We start from the raw sequence: 21,402 nt of genomic DNA, 5'->3' as shown, positions 1-21,402 counted from the left end.
ACCTCTGTGCTTGAGAGGCTGAAACAGGAGGATTGCTACAAGTTCCAGGGCAGCGTGGGATGTGAGTGAGACCCTGTCTCAAAAATAAATAAGGAAATAAAGAAATGAATGGGGGAGGACATTAAATGACCAGGTTATCCGGGGCGGTACTCTAGTTTTAGCATCCCCTGAGGTCTGTGACTATACCAAGGGCGACCACTCTTCTTCCCATTTTCTGTCTCCTCCCTTACCTACTCTTCCAGGGTGAATGCATGGAACACACTTGCTGTTCCTCCCCTCCCTTCCCCTCTCTTTCCCTCCCCTTCTCCAAAACGCGTTTATTAAGACAAGGCGTCTCCCTTCCTCTGGCAGCCCTTAGCCCATAGCTTTAATCTGCTATTTCACACCCGGCCCAGCTGACTGCTGAAGTTCAGAGAGGTGGGCTGATGTGTGGTCAGCAACAACTCCTTGTCTGTCACAGACCCTGGGGCTAGAGGGGAACTTCAGATGTACTGGTGTCCCTACCAAGACTGCACCAACTGCATGGGGCTGTTCTCTTCCAAACGACACCTCCTCCCAGACTCACTTTTTACGCCGGGCACTTTTCACGAACATTAACTCAGAGGTGCATGCTCTTTAAGACTTTTCCACTCGAACTTCTTCTGTTGAGAATTCTCTGTTCATCTCAGTGCCCCATTTTATAATTGGATTGATTAGCCTTTTACGGTCTAGCTTCTTGAGTTCTCTATATATTTTGGAGATCAGACCTTTGTCAGTTGCGGGGTTGGTGAAGATCTTCTCCCAGTCAGTGGGTTCCCTTTTTGTCTTAGTGACAGTGTCCTTTGCTTTACAAAAGCTTCTCAGTCTCAAAAAGAGGAACATGGGATGTACTCACTCATATTTGGTTTCTAGCCATAAATAAAGGACATTGAGCCTATAATTCGTGATCCTAGAGAAGCTAAATAAGAAGGTGAACCCAAAGAAAAACATATAGGCATCCTCCTGAATATTAAACTTCATCAGGCGATGAAAGGAGACAGAGACAGAGACCCACATTGGAGCACCGGACTGAAATCTCAAGGTCCAAATCAGGAGCAGAAGGAGAGAGAGCACGAGCAAGGAACTCAGGACCGCGAGGGGTGCACCCACATACTGAGACAATGGGGATATTCTAACAGGAACTCACCAAGGCCAGCTGGCCTGGGTCTGAAAAAGCATGGGATAAAACCCGACTCGCTGAACATAGTGGACAATGAGGACTACTGAGAACTCAAGAACAATGGCAATAGGTTTTTGATCTTATTTCATGTACTGGCTTTGTGGGAGCCTAGGCAGTTTGGATGCTCACCTTACTAGACCTGGATGGAGGTGGGTGGTCCTTGGACTTCCCACAGGGCAGGGAACCCTGATTGCTCTTAGGGCTGATGAGGGAGGGGGACTTGATTGGGGGAGGGGGAGGGAAATGGGAGGTAGTGGTGGGGAGGAGGCAGAAATCTTTAATAAATAAATAAATAAATAAAAAGAAATTAATTTGACAGTGTTAACAATCTTAAAAAAAAAAAAAAGAAAGAAAAAGACTTTTCCACTCTATGGATGGGAAAACCAAGAGCTCAGGGGATCGCAGTCCAGTAAGTGGCAAAATCAGAACCTCAGCCATCTGGCTCCTGAGCCTTTGTTCTTTCGCACTTATGGAGCAGGGCTGTCTCTACATGTGGCCATAGGACATCTGTGATCCTGCCTTCAGGGACAAGGGCAAGCTGTGTGTATCGGTCTCATCGTAGGGTCCATAACCAAGGTGTTCAGCCCTTCCAGCTTAGAGGAGTGAAAGTGTTTTGCACGGCACAGGTCAGAACTTATTTATTAATACTATTATGATCGCTATTGTTATTAATTATTTTAGGTAAGATATGTGAATGTGGGATGCATACATGCCACAGAAGTCATTTAAAGATCATAGGATAACCTTGTGCGGTCGGTTCTCCCCTCCACGTTTACTTGGGAACTCAAAGATCACACTCATGACATCAGGCTTGGGCAGCAAGCCCTTTACTGGCTAAGCCATCTTACTGGCTCCAGAACCTTTGATTTGGTTTGAGACACCCTGGCCACCAACTCACCGTGAATCTGAACTTCTTGCCTCCATTTCTCAAGTACTGGAATTACAGGAATGCACCACCATACCTGGTGTGTGGTGGCAGGGACTGAACCCAGGTCTTTATGCATGAAAGGCAAATGCTCTGTCAACTAAGCTATATGTCTGGCCCTACGGCCACTTTTATGCTGTGGAAGTGTCCTTGCTTATATTAGAAGCCTTACTGTCTCAAAGCTCTGTCATGTCCCCTTCTTTGCCCGCTCCCTTTTCCAGCACCTATATTATAAGGCCTATTTGGGGTTGTTACATTTTTTTTAAGCATTAGTTTATTAAGTATTAGTAACACCAGCACCACCTTTAATTTGAGACTCTGTAGCTTTTCAAGTTGACAGCATCAATTATCTTATCTATAACATACAGGATATTTCCTTTTAAAACAACCTGCATGGTAAGGAGGTATTAGCTTTCCTGATGGGGAATGGACTCTGAGGCTGTTATTACTCTTGAACCTGAAACTCAGACTCCCCGTCTCCCTCTGGTACCGCACCCCTCTTTGCTAGCCAGGAGACTAAGGATTAGACGAAGGAACGACTGTGCCCTTCAACTTCACCACAAAGTTCCCTTGACTTTGAACCCTCCCCCGGGCTCAGAAGGCAGGATTTCTGAACAAAAGGATGGTCAGTCTCAGTGTCAAGTCAACTGCAAGTAGGAAATAGACTTAGGTCCCCTCTTTGAGGGGAGCGGGGTTGCTTTAAAATCAAAGTCCCTTGGGTGGCTCAGCACTGTGCTGCAGCAATAGGCAGAGAGGTTTGAATTCCCTGGAGCCAATAAAGCCATAAACCGCATCTCCTGATGACACAATCTGAGAAACGAGCTGTTCCAGGACCAAAATGCTTAAGAAGCCGTCCAAACAGCTTCACTTAATGGCTTGGATATAGATGTCTCCAAGGTTTTCCCATAGAAATGGGTATATATGTACTTCTGACTTCCCCTCCAAACCCACTGCCTTTCTAAAGCACTGAGAACAGTTGGCATCATTGAGAACGATCTTCCTGCTTGCAAAGCAACTTTCACTTCAATCAGGAAGAGCGGATCTGAACACAGAGCTCTGCAAACCTCTAGGCCCGCAACTGAGTAGTACATATAATTGATGCTTTCCCTGGCCTTTCCACCGTCATCAGCCTGAAGGACAAAGCCTTGCTTCCAGGCCAGCTCTGAGATGGTCACTGTTGTGAAGCAAGACCCCCGACAGCCTATAAAAACCATCCACAGAGGATTTCCAGCTCTCTGCATGTGAGGTGGGGCAGGAGGCCGGTATGGTCTCTGCCCTGTGGTGGTGACGACTTGTGGGGCCACTTGTCCCCTTTCTGGGTCTCAGATGAAGGACAAATATGAGGTGGAACAGAGACCCCAGCTGTGACAGCCATGTAGCAGGAGTCATAAACAAACATTTGCTGCTTTCACTGGCTAGGGCTGTGGCCTTCGTTACAGCAACACTGGCCTGGTTTGTAACCCATGCAACTTAACTCTCTACTCACCATCTTCGCGGAAGCAACCACACTGTCTTGCTTCAATTTCTGCTCCCCTCTCCACCTCCAGGCAGCAGAGAGCCTGAAAGCAACTATTGTGTCTTAATAGCTCTCATTTGGTACCTTCTCAGTAGATGTCTTTAGATAAAAGACGGAAAGAATGGGAATGACTAAGGAATGCAAGATTAGAACACGGAGGGAGATCGGGTACAAAATCATTTTAGAATCCTGCCACCTGTCCCTTCCTGAAGGTGGCCATGAGCTTTGTTGAGCTCCTACCACCCTGCTAACCCATCATCTCATTTGACTAGCAGAAGATGAGGTCAGGAGGAGATGAGGGTGGCTCATGGAGATGTTCCCCAGGGGCCTCCCTTCCCAACAGTAGCTTCTCCCAGTGAAGAGCTGTAGCTAAATGTGTACCAGTTTAGGTATAAGGGACACCAGAGTGGAGATGGGCTACCTAAGAAGTAAGAAATTAGTCACTCAGCAAATGGAAATGAGTATTCATTATATTCATTAGACATTTGCCCCTAGAGCCTAGAGGTGGGGATGCTTACACCCTAACCTAATACCAAGGATCTCCCCTAGCCCTCTGTGTCTGTATGGATAACATGTTTCCTGATGTAAAGAGGTGATTAGGGCTCCCCAAACACACAATCACTCCCTGATCCCTGGAACCTGTAAATACAACCTTATTTGTAAAATGAGACTTGGTAAATGGAGTCAAGGGTTTTGAAACGAGGAGACCATCATCCTAAATCGCGACCTAGGATCCTAATTCAGTGACAATGTCCCTGTAAAGAACACAGAGAGAAGGGGGATATGGTCCCAAGCCGGAACCAGCAAGTACCAGGAGTGAAGAGAAGTTGGAAGAGTATTGTTTGCTGGAGGAGCGTCTGTAGGGAGCGTGGTTTTGCTAACGCCTGGCCTGGCCAGGCCATGGCCACCTCTCAGCAGAGTCCTGGCAAAAGCAGACACTGGCTAATGCCCCTGACTTCGGCACCAGGAATCTCACTGAGCCTCTCACACAATCCCACAAGGAAAACTTGTAGCATCATCCATACTCTGCTTGGAGTATTCAAAGCCAGGCCATCCTGAGGGGTCAAGGCCATGGCCAGATAATGGAGACCACAGATCTCCCTGAGGAAGTCCTCTTGGGGCCCAGTGAAGGGGGCACAGTGCTGTACTTGGCTGGCAAGATGGGAAGTGGGGATGGGAAGTGGGGGGTGCAGTGGCACAAGGTGGAGGGTGCAGAGGTGGAGGTGGGGGATGGACCCTTTCTAGCCTTGGCTCTGGGTCTTTAGACTCTAGTGAAAGCAGTGATAATGAAATTGGTTTTCTCCCAAGTCCCATGGAGAATAATGCTTGCTGGGAGGACCTCAGACACCGAACACTAGAGTTTGGGAGACAGCTGTAGAGACAGCAAAGTGAAGCCAGGCCCGTGGATCAGATGTGTCCCGTAGTGCCCTGGGGGTTAGGAGGCTTTTGCCGTAGCTTTGACTCAGCCACTACCTGACTTCGAGTGTGGCCATCAATAGGTCATGTTTAAGGACCCCTCCTTTCAAATAAAGGGGGATGAGAGGAACTGTTCGTTCCTTTTACTTCCCAAACTCCTCCGCTCTAAGAGTCAGTGTTTAAGCTGGGTGAAGTAATGCGCACTTCTAATGCCGTCATTTGGAGGGGGAGAGGTTTAAGAATTTAAGGTCAGTCTGGGCTATATGAGACCCAGTCTCAAAAACCTTACCAAGAACAACAATAACAAAAATCAACTTTGAAAATTCCACCTCCTTTTTTGTCATTGATGTCAACACCAGTGGCCTCCTGTCTCCACCAAAGACACAGCGAAACCTTCTTGGAGTCTTTTAGATGAGGATTCAGAATTAATTCACCTGAGCCAGGTCTTAAAAAAACTCCAAGCCTTGGGCCGCCTGGCCTGGCGTGGTCTGGAAGAAGTTTGTCCAGGAAGAGAAAGGAATCCTAGGACCCCACCCTCGGAGTGGTTACCTCGTGGCTCCTGCGAAGATCACCTTCCAGATCTTCCAGCAACATAGACCCTCACCCCCCTTATCCAGAAGGCAGATGCAATAAGATTTTATGAGGATTAAAAAGATAAATTTATGGAAAATACCTGCATATAGTAGGCATGCAACGCGTTACAGTAATCGCCATGACAACAGCTTTTAAATGTTGCCCACACTGCCATTACTGCGGCTGTGCGGAATGAATTTCCCACTATCCATCAACTCATATCTCAAAAGCATGACAAGCCAGGGACCTGAGGCTGAGAAATGTATTCTAGAGGACTGAGAGAGTGGGGGTGGGGCAGTGGGCTGGAATAAGTGGCCTTGTAACTCATGTGTTTGGAATGAACTATTCGGGTGAGGGTCGAGCAGGAAGGGGGGTTCAGAAGAGGTGGAAGCCTTCCATGGAATCTTAGACGATGGAAATGCCCTCGCGGGTTGGTATCTTGCGTTGTGCAACAGCAACCACAGGCTTAGCCTTTCGTTTCAGTTGCTCTGGGTGGGGCTAACGTGTGTGTGTGTGTGTGTGTGTGTGTGTGTGTGTGTGTGGCTTGTTAGAAGGCCTTTAGTCAAAAAAAGATAAGAGGGCCTTGAGGGTGGCTTTGGTGGGCTTGACCTCTGAGGTCCTCAATAGGAGCTGCAGGTAGGAGTGAGCTCCCTGTGACAAGCCCCCAAGGCTGTCAGATGAAGGACTGACAGGAAACACCTGGAGGGAAGCCCAAGGCGGAAGCCTGTTTTCGCTCCTACTCAGAAGAAGCCGACTTTGAACTCCACCTCGCAGCTTACCAAGAGCACATTTTGTATTTTCAGAAAGTCATGTAGTGCGTGTAGATCTTGGGTCTCCAAATAGGAAAGAGCCCTTTTATGGTAGTAGCTGCAATCTACAATTCTCTGCTACCACCGGAGTCCTTTCTCTCAAATCTTATTATCTCTTTTTACCTTCCAGGAACCAACTGCGCCTAGTTCCCATGCATACCGCACTGTTTGTCTTTGACTGGAATGTACTCTTTCTAACTTTCTGCTGCTGGTTAACTCCTAGTCCTCCTTCAACACTCAACTCAGAGGTCATCTGTCACAGGAAGCCTCCCCCCTTCCCTCCACCCCGCCCCCGTCCCAGGCTGGGTGTGGTACCCCTCCTCCAGTGGGGCAAGCCCTCGCTGCTGCTCATCCTGTTCTGCAATTAGGGTTTAAGTGCCCATTTCCCGTCTTATAAGCCCAGTAAGGTAAGAGATAAGGCCACAGCTAAAGTCCCAGTGCGTGGCAGGCAGTAAGAGGCAGGCAGTAAGTGGCAGGCAGTAAGTGGCAGGCAGTAAGTGGCAGGCAGTAAGTGACCATTATGTGTTGGTTAAGCCTAATTAAACAGCTCTGTGGGCTGGAGCGATAGCTCAAGGCCTTAAGGCTAGCCCTGCAAACATAAAGACCCAAGTTCAAGCCCCAGCACTTAATTAAAAGGATGTGTGTGTGTCACGCACGGTGGCGCATGACTGAACAGGCAAGCTCTAAATTTAGTGAGAGGCTCTCAAAACGCAAGGTGAGAGCAATTGAGGAAGACAGTGTTGACCTCTCTAACCTTCATGTGTACTTCAGCACTTAATATCTGTGCACACACACACACAGAGACACACACACGCACACACACGTACTCGGAACAAGACTGCTATCTGACATCTCACAAACTGCCACCAATAGAGTGTAGAAGACTCAGCTGGAGAAAGTTGCGGTTGCCATCCACAGGTCAGGAGGGTAGCCTTGAGGTGGCGCAGGCAGATCCAAAACAAAGGGTAGGGGCATCTATGATGCTCCAAGATGCTCATTCCTTGGCAAGGAAGAAGTTAGTTCCACTGTCCAGAACTGAGGGTTTACAGCTGGTTACTCCCACTATTCACTGACGGTGGGAGTTAGCGGCACTTCGTGTGGGTTTCCCACAGAGGTGAGGGTCCTGCATTTCCATCTCACCTCTCTAGGGAGCTATGGAGAGCTGAAAGGCAGTGACTGGAGCCCTCTCTGTGAACAGTCTCTGCCCCACCCAGGCGTTACACAGTGAGCCTCCTGGGTTTCGCTAGTCAGTCTCCACAAATCCCTGAAGCCTGTACTCATAAAACCCCAAAGAGGAAAAGGTGGAGTGGAGAGCAACCTGCCTCAAAAAAACAAAGGATGGCCCAGCAGTGGCACAAGCCTTTAATCCAGTACTGGGGAGGCAGAGACAGCCACATCTCCGTGAATTCGAGGCCAGCCTGGTCTACAAAGTGAGTTCCAGGTCAGGCTCCAAAACTACAGAGAAACAAACAACACAAAACAAAACAAAAAAACCCAAAGGACAAAGGCAATGTCCTTCTGGTCTGGCTCAGGTATGTATGTTTGGGAGATGAGCTCTCGGAGGGTCCTAAGGAAATGCAGTAGACGGGAGTGTTTTAATGTTTGTGCTCTGCCTGTGGGATCACAGAAAGATGTGTCCACCTGACGCTGAAGGTGGACGTGAGCCACGTGCTGCAGCTGTGACGAAACTTCGTGAGACTGGGACTTTTTAAAGTGTGGGCTAACCTGCTCTCCAGATAAGGTCCGACTGCGCCCCGGCCCCAGAATACCTCCGAGGCTGGGTGGCTCATTTCCAGTAAGCCTGGAGCAATCAGGGATTGCCTTGTTTGTCCCAGGGCTACAGGGCCTTTTTCTAGTGAGTTTAGGTAGGCCAGACTGGCTCGGCAAAAATCAAGCCATTAACTCACTAGAGGAAGGCAGAGTTGCTTTGAGAGTTCTCTGGACCGAAAGGCTTTCTCCTGTGGCTCTGATAAGATTACCCGGGTTGCTGAGCCGCCAGCGTTCAGATTTCCCACGGAACCGCGGGAGCCAGGCTCAGGCTCTCCTTGCTGTGGGCAGCCTGCTGAGGATCAGGCTCTGAAATCCGACTCCGCTCCAGGAATGCTCTCACCCCTGCGCCATAGGAGCCCGGTCCTGACAGCGCACCTACCCGAAACTGCTCCTACTCTCATAGCCCAGCAAAGGGAAGATGCCTGCTAAGAGGAGCCAGAGTGACTGCGAGGGTCCCACCCAAAAGGAGAGAGGGAGGAGTGGGTATCTTGGCATGCCCACACATCCATCCAGCCTGCCTCCCGCTTCAGAGAAGGAATAGTCTCCACTATGACCACCAGCCTCAACCAGCACACCATGGCTCGGTTTCCATGCCAATATATACAATAAAAACAAAGTAGAGGCACAGGCAAGATGGTCCGATGGGTAAATGTATCCGCTGGAAAAAGCCAGACAACCTAGGTTGACCCGGAATGGATTCCCGTGGTGGAAGGAGAGAACTGAAAGCTGTCCTCTGATCTCCACATGCACAGGGCAGCACTTGAGACCCCACACTCGTGCACACACACAATAATAGTAATAATAAAACAAAAACTAATGTGTTAAAATGGTCTAAAAATAAAGCAGCACAATTTAACAAGGTAAAAATACATGAATTAAGACATAGGTTACAAAATAAATACATCATACATATATCAGTATGTACACACGTGTGTATACATGCATACACTTATATTGCTGACATTGTGATTTTATGTGTTCGTATGCTCTTTTTTGTTGTTCTTTGCTTGCTTGTTTGTTTTGTTTGGTCAGGACGGGGTTTCTCTGTAGCTTTGGAGCTTGTCCTGGAATTTGCTCTGTACACCAGGCTGACCTCGAACACACAGAGACCCGCCTGCCCATGCGCCATCACCACCTGGCTTGTGTGTGTTTTCTTTAGACAAGGGCTCACAGAGCTCAGGCTGCCTGGAACTCGGTATGTAGTTGAAGATGATCTTTATCTTGACTCTGCTGCTCCAAGCTTGCATGTTCTATAATTAAACTGTGAGCCATGGCACCCAGCTTGACCACACACACACACACACACACCTTTGAGACGGGGTTTGTCTTAGCCTTGGCTGACAAAGAACTAACTGGGTAGACCAGGCTGACCTTGAACCCACAGAGATCCGCCTACCTCTGCCTCTCAAGTGCTGGGATTAAAGGCGTGTGCCGCCATTCTCAGCTCACTTTTTAAAAAATAACTTTTATTTACACATATTGGCCTACTTTTTTTTTTATTGGCCTACTTTTTAAAAAACATTATTTGTGTGTGTGCACACATTCATGCTGGTGCTCTCAAAGGCCAGGACGGGGTTTCCCCTGGCTTCCTATCTACAATAACTTCACTGTTATTGTTTCTAGAGACAATCGCTTCTGTAACCGAAGAGATCTGTAGGTCTCTGAGTACTGAAATTACGACCCAGAACCGTCAAACCAACCAACAAACACACTAAAGTCGGCGTTTTCTTTTCTTTCTTTTTCCTCCTTCTCTCTGTTTTAAAAGTCTGATCTCTCTCAACTCCAAGAACACATTCGCTCAATCAATATGTCCTGTTTGGTGCCCATGAGGCCCTAGAAATAGAAAATATGGTCCCTTCCAGCAGGGAGCCAGAGAGTCAGTCCCAGTGGGGTTATTAAGTGCTTTGTAGAGGTCGAGGGCCTCTGGGGAGGCGCCCAGAGGTGGTAACATTTGAACTACAGTTTCTATTATTTTAACAGGCAAATCTTATTGGAAAATTTGGGTTCTGGGATGGACACTGTGTTGGTTCATGGAGACCCACAGATCAGTAAGGCAGCCCTTCCTATACTGAGGTATATTCTCTCTCCCTCCTTCCATCCCTCCCTGCTAGGGATCAAACCTGGGGCCTCACACAGGCTATGCAATGTCTCCTCTTCTGGGCCCCCTGGTGAACTCAAATGCAGATGTGGTTTTTGCTTCCCCTCTTTACCCTTTGTCTTTCATCCTAGGCCTCAAAGGGACCCCCTAGCCTGAGAGCCTTGTGTACTCATGGGTGGCATATACCACCTTGCTGCATCATGGCTGCCACCCCACGCATCTCTCTGTTTCCTACAGTCTGTGGCGCAGACGCCAGGGCCATTCATGAACTGGCCTTCAAGGTCTAAAAACGGTGAATTAGAAGACTTTACGGGTTAAGAGCACAGCCAGGGAAGGAGATTTTATATGCAGAAAAGGTAATGCCTTCTGGGTGGCTTAGATTTCAGCCCCTGATGGCTCAAACACCTGCTGGGTGGGTGGCTCCTGTACTTATTGGTCTCATGGCTTTATCTTGCTGCTTTCACTTTTCTTCCTTTAATGACCCCCTACCCTTCCCTCCAACCAACCGCTCTGCCTTCCTGAGTGGAACTGGTGTGTCCTTCCCAGCCCCATCCTTGTGTTTCTCTACCTGACCGCTGCCTGGTTTCTCCGGCGTAGCATCGGCCCTGACCAGTACAAATCTCGCTGGCAGAAACAGTCACTTAGCGCACCCCTTCAAAGAGTAACGCCTGACAGGATATGTGAGTGCCGCTTCCTCTATCGGGCTGGGAGTGTCTGAAAGGCAGGGGTCAAGTGCCACCTTGCTTTGTTTATTCCCCTGAGAGATCCCTGTGGGCTGAGGTGTGATTAACGCAACTCATAACAGCCCCAGCCATTGGAGGCTTTCCCTAACATTTGCAGCAGATAAGCGTGGGTTGGAGCCCTAGAGCCACGGCCTGCTGGTTAGGTTTGAATACTTGATATGGGGACATGACATGACCCGGTTTCTTCTCAAATAAAGTGAGGCGCTCCTTCCTGAGGCTGATTCTGGGCTCCTTCCTAGCTGAGAATCGTCACTTCCTCTGTCCTCTGTTTCCCCTTTATGCCCTTTTAACAGTGCCAGTTGTGGCAGTGTTTTGGTTTATTGGTTTATTGGCTTTGCCAAAGAAACTTCCAAAGCAGCTGCTGCCAACCAGCAAGGCATTATACCTCAGGACCATCATAGGCAGATCTGCCTGGCGTTCTGGTTGACTAGGCAATCTCTCCGGTGTTGGTCCAGCGTTTGGCACACAGGAATCTGGCTATCTCTATCCAATCCCTTTTCAGTTACTGTATAAAGCAGCTTAGAGAGGGGAGAGCCCTCTTTTCGTGCCTCCCGCCTACCAAGCCACACAGGAAGTTGCTGGACTGATATTTTCAGGGCCTTGAACTCCCTCTGTTTCTTCCTCAGCTGAGGGAGGAAGAAGTACCCCCTTGGAGGGAGGGAGACCTTCTGTGTTTCCCTAGATTAAAGTTAGAGTTTGTACTGGGTCTTCGAGCAGCAGCCTGCTTCAAGCCCAGTTGTATTTCATTTTCCTGTCCATTACAGTCCTGCTAGCAATCCCACACGCTTCCAGCTCCCCGAGGAGGGAACCTACAAGTGCAGCAGTTTCTTTGTGGGTCCTTGGGTCATCACTCCCCTCTGGGCAGACTTGAGAGCCCATCTGCAATGTGTTGTAGTCTATCTGCCCTAATCGGCTACTGCTACAGAAGGTCCATCTCAGACCCCAGCATCCCAGGTACTCAAGTTCCCCAGAATTCAATCCTTGTTTCTTAATGAAAACTGGTTGAGCCGAATATCCAGGACAAACCTACTGTTCTTTTAGAGATGGTAAGAAGACGGTGAAACTTAGAAAAGACAGCCAGCTCAGGCCTAGAAGGGATTGCACTTCTGATCACTGGGACCACTGCAGACCACGGTCCAGGGAAGAGCAGTTTCCTTCTGAGTGGGAATGAGTTTGAAGGAGGGCATCTTTGGAAGTCTGTAGATGTGGAGAAGTAACAGCCCAGCTACTCCTCAGATGGAAAGCACTGGCCTGTATTCCACTGAGGTTGGAAAAGTGCAGGGAAAGTCCCCAGTCTCCTCTCAGAAGCAGAAAAAGTCCGGAACTCACCTCTGCACACCCCTCAGATATGGTTGCCACACCCCAAGGTGCACGTAACCTCAAAAGGCATCCTGGGGAGACTTGAGTTTCTCGGAAAGAAGTTCACTGGACTGACATGAAAGGAGCTTTTCAGAAAGTAAAGAAAGATGCGACAGGCACAAGGGGTACTTCAGAAGCAAGAGGACAGCTGGTCTGAACGGCCACACTGCAAACGAAAGGGGAAGCCATGCCCGTGTAGTCCCAACCTCAACTACCCGCTCTTTTTCTCAGTGCCTCTGAGTCAGGGTCACTGGAGTTTTGGTTTTGGGGTTCTTGGTTCACACACCTTTATCGGTTTATGACCTTAGCTGTACCTAATTTTATTTTCTAAAAACGTGCATGTGCACAGTCAAAACATCCGAATCCCTAAAGAGGGACCCCCCCCCACTTTGTCTTGAGATCTTTTCCTGACAAGCCTACTCGTCCCACAGGGGTCTCCTAGATAGGGGTTAAGGACCAGCCTTTGGTGTTGGCCTGGCGTCTTTGGAGCTGCGTGCTCCCTCTTGTGAGCAGGGACAGCGACCCTCGGGCAGGAGCTCCTTGACCTCACTCTCCCTGCGTCCCCCCACCCCCACCCCAGCCCCGAGTCTCCCTCGGTCCTTACCTCCATATCCTCCAGGTAGACCTCCGGCAGCGGATACGCCCGCTCGCTCCGGCAGGAGCTCACGATCCCCCGCTGTCCCCTCCGCTCCCAGCCCGGGCCACTTTCCGTACTGCAGCGGGCTCTGGACGAGTGGGCGGCGGCGCGCGCCTGGCTGCGCTCCACTGCGGGACTGCCCCGGCCGGGGGCCCTGCGCCAGAGAACGAGGAAGGAGGAGGAGGAGGAGGAGGGAGGGACCGAGGGACGCAGGAGGAGGGGAGGGGAATGGAGGGGAGTTGGGAGGGAGGCCGGATAGGGGTTTAAATTTAGACACAAATCTAAACAGATACTGTCCCTCCCAGGGCAGGACTCAAGAGTCCGAGCCACGACTCCATTAATCTGCCCAAACATGGGCTGGGCAGCGCCGCGCCCCCTTTCTCGCGAAGTTTCTCAGGACCCCGGGCTTTGCACGTTTTCAGACCGAATCAACTCCCCCTCTTGTAGCCTGCATTCTTTATTTTCCTTGCCTCTCAAATTAGGATTGCCTTTTCATTCTTTTCCTCTTTACCATTTCCATCTTTTCATATCCATCTTCCCAGCCTCGTCCTCTTCCCCTCCATCCTTATCTTTACTACTTCACCGCGTTACCTAGCTTTCCCAGATTCAGTAGCCTAATAAGAACACCTTGGTTTTGACACCTCTGTTCTTGTCCACCTTCTAGGAATCCATTTGCAGGAAACAGATATCAGTTTGTCCATCTGTTATCTCTTTGTGGAGGAGGAGGAGGGAGGGAGGAACCCAAGCGAAGTTTTCCAAGTTTCCTGTAGCATCAAGCTTCTCTTCACTGATGTAGGAGTGCCTGGGGGGTTGTGGGAATATCTGCTCTCACAGGCGGCTTGCTAAAGGACCTTTTTATTTTTTCATTCCTATTAAATATAGCAAGGGCCACGGTCCTAAACATCCGATTCACATAAGGCCCAGCTTAGCAACTCTCCCCAAGAGAGGTCGGTTTGTACAGCCCTCCGGGACAGCAAAAAGGTTGTGTGGGAGGGACGTAGGGACTTTGAATCTGTGCCAGGGCCATTGTCTGTTACTGGATTATACCTCTAGGTGCTCCTTCTGGATCCCATTTCCCAGGGGAAATGCCTTCAGGGGACTGGCTAACAAGGATGTCTGTACATCTTACAGCATCCTTCAACTTTGTCCTCCAAACCAGGATCTGCTGCTATGCAAGGGAGAGTGAGAACCAACACAGTGCCGGACCATAGCATAGGTGCACAGACCATAGGATGGGTGCACGGACCATAAAATAAGTGCACGGACCATAAGACAGGTGCACGTTGGTGCTGCACCTGGGCAAGGAGTCCAAGAGAAACCACTACCGGAAACCAGCAGAGCCCGTGCCCACATTGCAAAAAGTTGTCCTGACTGCTTCTCACACAGTTGGTCTGTGGACTTTGAGGTCACAGGCCTTCTAAACCTTACTTTGTAAAACACGATGTCAGGGCAGACTCTAATTCATTGAACTCAGCGGAGCATAGGGGCAAGACCTCGACTTTCAGAAGCAGATGGAGGGTTAGACTCTAATCTCCTGCTTTCTGGCTGTGTTCCTTTAGAAAAAAAAAAAACCCACTTATCTGATCTTCATTTGGAGCATCTTTACAGTGTAGTCGCCGCTCTGGAAAGAGTGTCTGTCTTCATAGCGCGCATGCACAAGGGTCAGATGGATAAGCAACCCATAGTCCTTTTATTTAGAGCCAGGCATTCTGGGGCCCAGAGAAAGAGCTGCCATATTCTACCTATACAGCTGCAAGGAGCATCTAGAACAGAGACTAGATGGAAGCAAGAAAGGAATGTCTTGCTGATCTTGAATTTTTGATCCCCCTGCCTCAGCACCCTGATACTGGAGTGACAGGTGTGTGCCTCCAGGTCAGCCTGACTTTCTTCTCCTTAGAGCTGGGCGCTCTTTTCCACTCAGACACAAGGGCACGAGTCTTGACTCCACAAGCAGGAGGGCGGAAGTGCCTACCCAGAAGAAACCGTTAGGCCCAGATAATATCACAGCCACCAAGGTGTTCCGCAGCTGCTCTCTTGCCCCACCCTGCATGGGGCCTCCCTGATCTAAGAACAGATGATCCACAGGCAAACTTCACAGCCCCTTCATGCTCCTGGGACCCAGTGCCAAGTAGGTTGTGGCTCCAGAGCTCTGTCTGCCCCAGCAGGGTCCTTCTCCCCGGGAAGGAGCAGAAAGGAACGTGGAAATCCAGGGCTTCCTCCGGCAATCTGGAGTGTGGGATGCAGTCTCCCTGTACCCTCCCTCCCACCTCGGCAGAATATCACCAGGGACCAGATGGAGACAGACAGTCTGGTAAACACCCAGCTCTTCTGACAACCAAGGGGAAGAGAAAGTGGCTGCCTTCATCCTCCTCTCTCGGCCCCCCAGGGTCTAGCTGGCTCAGAAGGACCCACTTCCTCCACTTTCAACCTGAGCTTCCCCTTTACATACTCGCCAAGGCCAAGCAAGATATAGAGGCAAGACTATGGAATACCAGCGGTGCAGCTTGGGCCGGGGAAGGGCAGGAGAGGAGGTGCCCGTGTAGACAGGCAGCCCTCATGCACGGCTTGCCAACCAATATTGATGAATGTCTATGTGGAAAGACGAAAGAACGAAGAGCAAAGCAGATTGATAGAATCCGTGCATGTAAACAAAAGGCGGGGTTGTTCAGTGATTATACCAGCACCTGTGTTTGGTCCTAGGGGAAAAACGACCTCACGGAAGGAAGAGAAGACCATCAAGAGGCTTAAATGGTAACCGGATAGACTGAGTACAAGGAAACATGCAAGGGCTCCACTGGTGGCCGTCTTGTGCTGCTCATCACTTCATTAACTACTTTTTAAATCTGAGGTAGGGTCTCTGTTACAGTTTCATTCACTGTAGTGAAATTCCCCGGCCAAAAGCAACACAGGGGATGTGGCACTATTGGCTCACAATTCCAGTTGCAGCCCGTTATATCAGGGAAATCAAGGCAGGTACTTATCACATCCACAGTCCAGATCAGAGAATAATCACATGGTCCTTGCTTGCTTTAGAAGCTTTCTTCACTTTTATACAGTTAAGGGCCAGCCGAAGGAATGGTGCCGCCCACAGTGGGTTGGGTCAATTAGCAATCAAGCCAATCCCTTCACAGATACATCCACAGGTCAACCCAAGTCAAATAATTCTCCCTCAAGACTCTTCCCAGCTGGTTTTAGGTTGTATCAAGTTGATAGTGAAGACTAGCCAGCATAGTCTCTCTGTGTCTCAGGCTGGCATCAAACTGTAACCTACCTGTCGCAGCGCTGTGGTCACAGGTGTGTACTACCACTCCTGGCTAGATTGTCTACTTTTCATATTTAGAGCAAGAAGAAAATATTCTTGTCAGGTGGTGTGGTGCACACCTTTAATCCCAGCACTCAGGAGGCAGAGGCAGACGAGTCTCTGAGTTCAAAGCCAGACTGGTCTATAGCGTGAGTTCCAGGACAGCCAGGACTACACAGAGAACCTAGTCTTAAAACAAATAAACAAATAAATAAAAACCCCAAAACAAAAAGAAGAAAGAAAATATTTTGAGAGAATATTCTCTAGTGAGTATAAATACTAACTAAAATGCACATACAGTTGTCTCACAGTAAATGGTTTCAGGACTACTGGTCCTACCTTGGTGTGGGAAGTCCTTCTGTATATGTTTTGCTTTTATTGGTTAATGAATAAAGAAACTGCTTCTGGCCAATGGCTTAACAGAATATAGCCAGGCTGGAAGAGATATCTATAGAGAGAGTAGGCAGAGTCAAGGAGATTCCATGGGGAGACATCAGAGGAGAGAGATGCAAGTTGTTGGTCAGAACCTTGCCGGTAGGCCACGAGCCTCATGGTAAAATATAAAATAATAAAAATGGGTTAATTTAAGAGATAAGAGTGAGCTAGGAATATGAATAAGCTAATAAGCCAAGCAGTGTTGTAATTAATACAGTTTCTGTGGTTATTTCAGTTCTGGGCAGCTGGGAACAAACAATGGCCTCCCTACAACACTGCGTTCTACAGATACCTAAATCTCTGGTGCTTAAGCATTTTGTATAAGATTGCATGATACTTGCATATAAGCTTTGCATAGATTCCTGTATGCTTTAAATCACCTCTAGGTTACTTATTTTTAAAGTTTTTACATGTATTTATTTGTTTTCTCTCTGTGTGTGTGAGAGAGAGAGAGACAGAGAGAGAGAGAGAGAGAGAGAGAGAGAGCCCACATACTATACAGCTCATGCCTGCAGGTCAGAGACAACTTTTGAAAGTTGCTTTTCTCTGTCTAGTACATTGATCGGTTCATGGGGTCAAACTCAGGTCTTCAAGCTCGGTGGCAAGCACCTTTACCCACTGAGCCATTGTCCTGGCCCTGGATTACTTCCAATATCTATGATGCTGTGTCAGTAGTTGCGTTGTTTGGGAATGAGGAGGAAGGAAATGTCTGTATAAGATCAATACAGATGCATTTTTTCCTGAGTATTGATTGAATCCATGGATGCAGAATCACAGGGAGCTGACTGTCTACGTTCCAGCCCTAAATCCTGGGACTGTAATAAAACAGGATAAATGGAACACCTAAAGACCCCATATATTCTGCCACAAAGAAAGGCTGGGGGATTCATGAAGAAGGCTTTCAACAGGCCTGTAGAACAGTGGCGCTGTGGAGATCAGTAGAATAGTCCCATAGGAAATTCAGCAATAACGTCAAAGAGGGTAGGAACCAGTTTCCTCAGTAAAGTGGTGCACACCTCTAATCTAGAGATCAGGAGGCAGAGGCAGGCAGATCCCCGTGAATTTGAGGCCAGACAGAGCTACATAGCCAGTTCCAGGCCAGCTAGAGCTCCATAGAGATATCCTGTGTTAAAAACAAACAAACAAACAAACATGCAATGTTAGAGGGCTAGAATGACCCTGTGGTGGTGTAGAAAGGAAGTGAGGAAGCACACAGGTGGACACTCATAGTTTTCAGGCTATATAAATGCATGTATTGATAAATGTATATTTGTGCATATGTGTGTGTGTGTGTGTGTGTGTGTGTGTGTGTGTATTTCCTGTTTTGCTGCACTGAGGTGACCTGAGAACATTGGCACTCCAAAAACAGAAGCACACACTCCACACTTTTGTTTCTGACCATTCTGCACTAACAGAACTCTTAGGAGAAAATGGGTGGAGTCCCTCACAGTAAGAGAAGCCCAGAACAATCTTGTGCCAAGAAATAAGGAGGCTCTCATTGGCTCACAGGGAGATGCTAAGATGATACAGATGTTAGCTTACTTGTGACAGCGAAGTCAGTAACTTTATAGAGAAGAAAGTTCACAAGTGCTGTATTAATCAAATGACCAAACACCCCCAGTGAGGGGACAGACCACATCCTGTGTTGCCTGATGAGACTCAGAACACATCACTGCTTCTGTGATATTTTAACCAAAAGGGACCAACCTGAGTCTAATCAAGAGGAAACATTGCACAAACCAATAGGAGGATATTTCTCAAAATGGCTGGTCTACGGCCTTATGAAGAGTCAATGTCAATGTTGAGGAGAGGCCAAGGAAGGGCCCTGATTGGAGGAGGCTGGAGACACGTGACAACTGGTTTAACCATGCAGTTTTAAGTTGGCTCCTTTGACTAGAAGCATGTTACAAAAACTGTGAAGAGGTTAATTAGAAAAGCTGAAGGAGCTTCCACTGGAGGCCTACACGCCGCCGATTGTGCCGCCGCCATGTCTCTCGTGATCTCTGAGAAGTTCCAGCACATCCTGCGAGTACTCAACACCAACATCGATGGGCGGCGGAAAATAGCCTTTGCCATCACTGCCATTAAGGGTGTAGGGCGGAGATACGCTCATGTGGTGTTGAGGAAAGCGGACATTGACCTCACCAAGAGGGCTGGAGAGCTCACAGAGGACGAGGTGGAGCGTGTGATCACCATTATGCAGAATCCCCGGCAGTACAAGATCCCAGACTGGTTCTTGAACAGACAGAAGGATGTGAAGGACGGGAAGTACAGCCAGGTTCTGGCCAATGGCCTGGACAACAAGCTGCGCGAGGACCTGGAGCGACTGAAGAAGATTCGAGCCCATAGGGGGCTGCGCCACTTCTGGGGCCTTCGTGTCCGAGGCCAGCACACCAAGACCACTGGCCGCCAGGGCCGCACTGTGGGTGTATCCAAGAAGAAATGAGTCCCTGGGCCTTTGCTGTTAATAAATCGTTTATATGCCTGTGGAAAAAAAAAAAAAAAAAAAAAAAAAAGAAAAGCTGAAGGAAATCTTGGGCAAAGGGTATTTGAGAGTTCGTTGTATTCATCTTGTTATTTTCTCCAAGTTTGAAATCACTGGGCAGGACATGGGCTAATGGTTAAGAGAGCATATTACTCTGGTTCCTACCACCCACATCAGGTGACTGTAACTCCAACCTCATCTCCAGGAGATTATACACCTTCTTCTGGCCCCTGTGGGTACCCACACCCTCACAGTGTGCACACACAGACACACAGATACATATGTACTGGCTGGTTGTGTAGGCCACCTTGACTCAAGCCAGTGTCACCAGAGAGGAGCCTCAGTTGTGGAAACGACTCCGTGAGACCCAGCTGTAAGGCGTTCTCTCAATTAGTGATCAATGGGGGAGGGCCCAGCCCATGGTGGGTGGTGCCATCCCTGGTCTGGTGTCCTGGGTTCTATAAGAAAGCAGGCTGAACAAGCCAGAGGAAGCAAGTCAGTAAGAAGCTCTCTGCCATAGCCTCTGCATCAGCTCCCGCCTCCAGGTTCCCACCGTACGTGAGTTCCTGTTCTACTTCATCCAATAATGAACTATGTGACCTGGAAGTGTGTAAGCCAACTAAATGCTTTCCTCCCTAACTTGCTTTTTGGCCATGGTGTTTTGATGACGCATAGAAACCCTAACTAAGACAACATACAATTTTTAAAAAATTATTTTGAACCAAACAAATTAAGGAAAATAGCAGTGGGGTAGGGGGATTCTAGACCGAGTCCAGTTCTGTCATTTCATTTCCCCACACTAGGGCCTGGTGATACTGGTCCAGAGAGAGATGGTGGACATAGAGGGAGTTCAGCCTTCAGGGATAACATGGGTTGATATGGGAAAGATAAGATTATTCAAATACACCTTTGCAAGTCTCTGTTGCTTCAGTGGATTGAGTTAGTACCTTCCCCCACTGAGACTGCCTTCCAACTCACTCTGTAGCCAAAGATGATCTTGAACTCCTGATCTCCAAGCCTCCACCTTCAGAGTGCTGGGATTATAGTCTATACCACAATTCTTAGTTTATGAGGTGCTGGGGATTTTGGAGAAGAGTTTTCACTGAATGGAAGGAAGTCTGGCCACCCAGATGAAGCCTGCAGGGAGCCCCCAGTGCTCTGAGGGAGGGCTGCTTCGATAGCAGCTGAAGGTAAGGCCATCAGGGAACGCAAGTGGCTTAAAGAAGCCAGCCAGCAGACTGGACTAATCGACAGGCTAAAGATTAGTGCAGTAAAAAACAAAACAAAAACAAACCCAAAGGCAAGCTGAAGATCCCAGCCTATGATTCCTTCCCCTTCTGAGGTGTGATCTTGGGGTTAGGAGTGAAAATGACCTAGGTCATTCAGATCATTTGTGCTCCCAGCTTCAATTTTGGCTGCCAGTGACAATGACCCAAGGAGATTTGAAAAACTATGTGTGCCTGTCCCCTACTCTATATGGGTACGGGCTGGGACCTGGTGCTAGTACACTCATTTGCATAAGTCTACTAAAGCCTTCACCCTCAACCTGTTAGCTTCTCTGTCTGTTCTGTGGTAGTCTCTCTGTCCATCTGTCTGTTCTGACGGGAACCAGACATGTTGCTGTGTTCTCATCTTTACCACTCAGTCACGAAATTCTAGCTCTGACACACCCTCTCCCTTCATCATAGTTGGTTGCCATCTTATCTCTGCATGCCGTAACCTGCACATCTCCCAACTGTTCTTCTCGGCTTTAACATTGCTCACCATCTCCCTCATCTGTCATGCACTCTACAGGAAGCAGTCTTTCTAAAACAGGAGACTTGCTCCCAGGAATCCTCAGGAGAAAGCTGAAGTTGTTGCATGATTCATTTGTCCCCTTTCATGATGTGACCACTCTTCTGCCTTTAGCCCCTTCTCAAGAGAATACCTGGTCTCAACCCTTGGAAAGCAGAAGTAGGAGGGTTGTTAATTCAAGGTCAGCCTGGGCTATCTAGCAAGACTCTGTCTCGAAAAACAAACAAGCAAGCAAACAGTAGGACAGCAACGAACTCCCCAAGAACCCTCAATATGATTTGATCATGTCCTCTGAATTACTTTAGGGTCTCAAAAAGTTCTCTCTTGTCCCCAGAATTCCTGC

General features: G+C 48.5%; 2 protein-coding genes across 3 annotated transcripts in view; one reads left to right on the top strand and one right to left on the bottom strand.

Annotated features, from left to right (window-relative positions):
* Rcsd1 (RCSD domain containing 1) overlaps positions 1 to 13,715 on the bottom strand; it is a 61,044-nt gene extending 47,329 nt beyond the window's left edge. The window contains exons 1-2 of one of the 2 annotated variants that reach the window (XM_057770984.1): positions 13,672 to 13,715; positions 13,012 to 13,198 (exon numbers count right to left, since the gene is read on the bottom strand). In XM_057770984.1, the coding sequence (XP_057626967.1) occupies positions 13,012 to 13,017 (6 nt within the window). In that variant the 5' untranslated portion in view covers positions 13,018 to 13,198; positions 13,672 to 13,715. Of the gene's footprint in view, positions 1 to 13,011; positions 13,308 to 13,671 lie in introns of those variants that run through there. The other variant, XM_057770985.1, reaches the window with a different exon arrangement.
* A 4,998-nt stretch (positions 13,716 to 18,713) lies between these two features.
* LOC130874867 (40S ribosomal protein S18-like) lies at positions 18,714 to 19,270 on the top strand. Its single transcript, XM_057770406.1, has one exon. It carries the CDS (start codon positions 18,768 to 18,770, stop codon positions 19,224 to 19,226), a length of 459 nt encoding a protein of 152 aa, XP_057626389.1. The 5' UTR covers positions 18,714 to 18,767; the 3' UTR covers positions 19,227 to 19,270.
* The last annotated feature ends 2,132 nt before the right edge of the window (positions 19,271 to 21,402 follow it).

The sequence above is a fragment of the Chionomys nivalis genome, chromosome 5, assembly GCF_950005125.1.
Source record: "Chionomys nivalis chromosome 5, mChiNiv1.1, whole genome shotgun sequence".
Lineage (NCBI taxonomy): Eukaryota > Metazoa > Chordata > Mammalia > Rodentia > Cricetidae > Chionomys > Chionomys nivalis.
This window is presented reverse-complemented; position numbering and strand designations above follow the sequence as displayed.

What these genes read in the sequence shown, in the direction of transcription:
- LOC130874867 (XM_057770406.1), top strand. Translation starts at nt 18,768, where the DNA reads ATGTCTCTCGTGATCTCTGAGAAGTTCCAGCACATCCTGCGAGTACTC.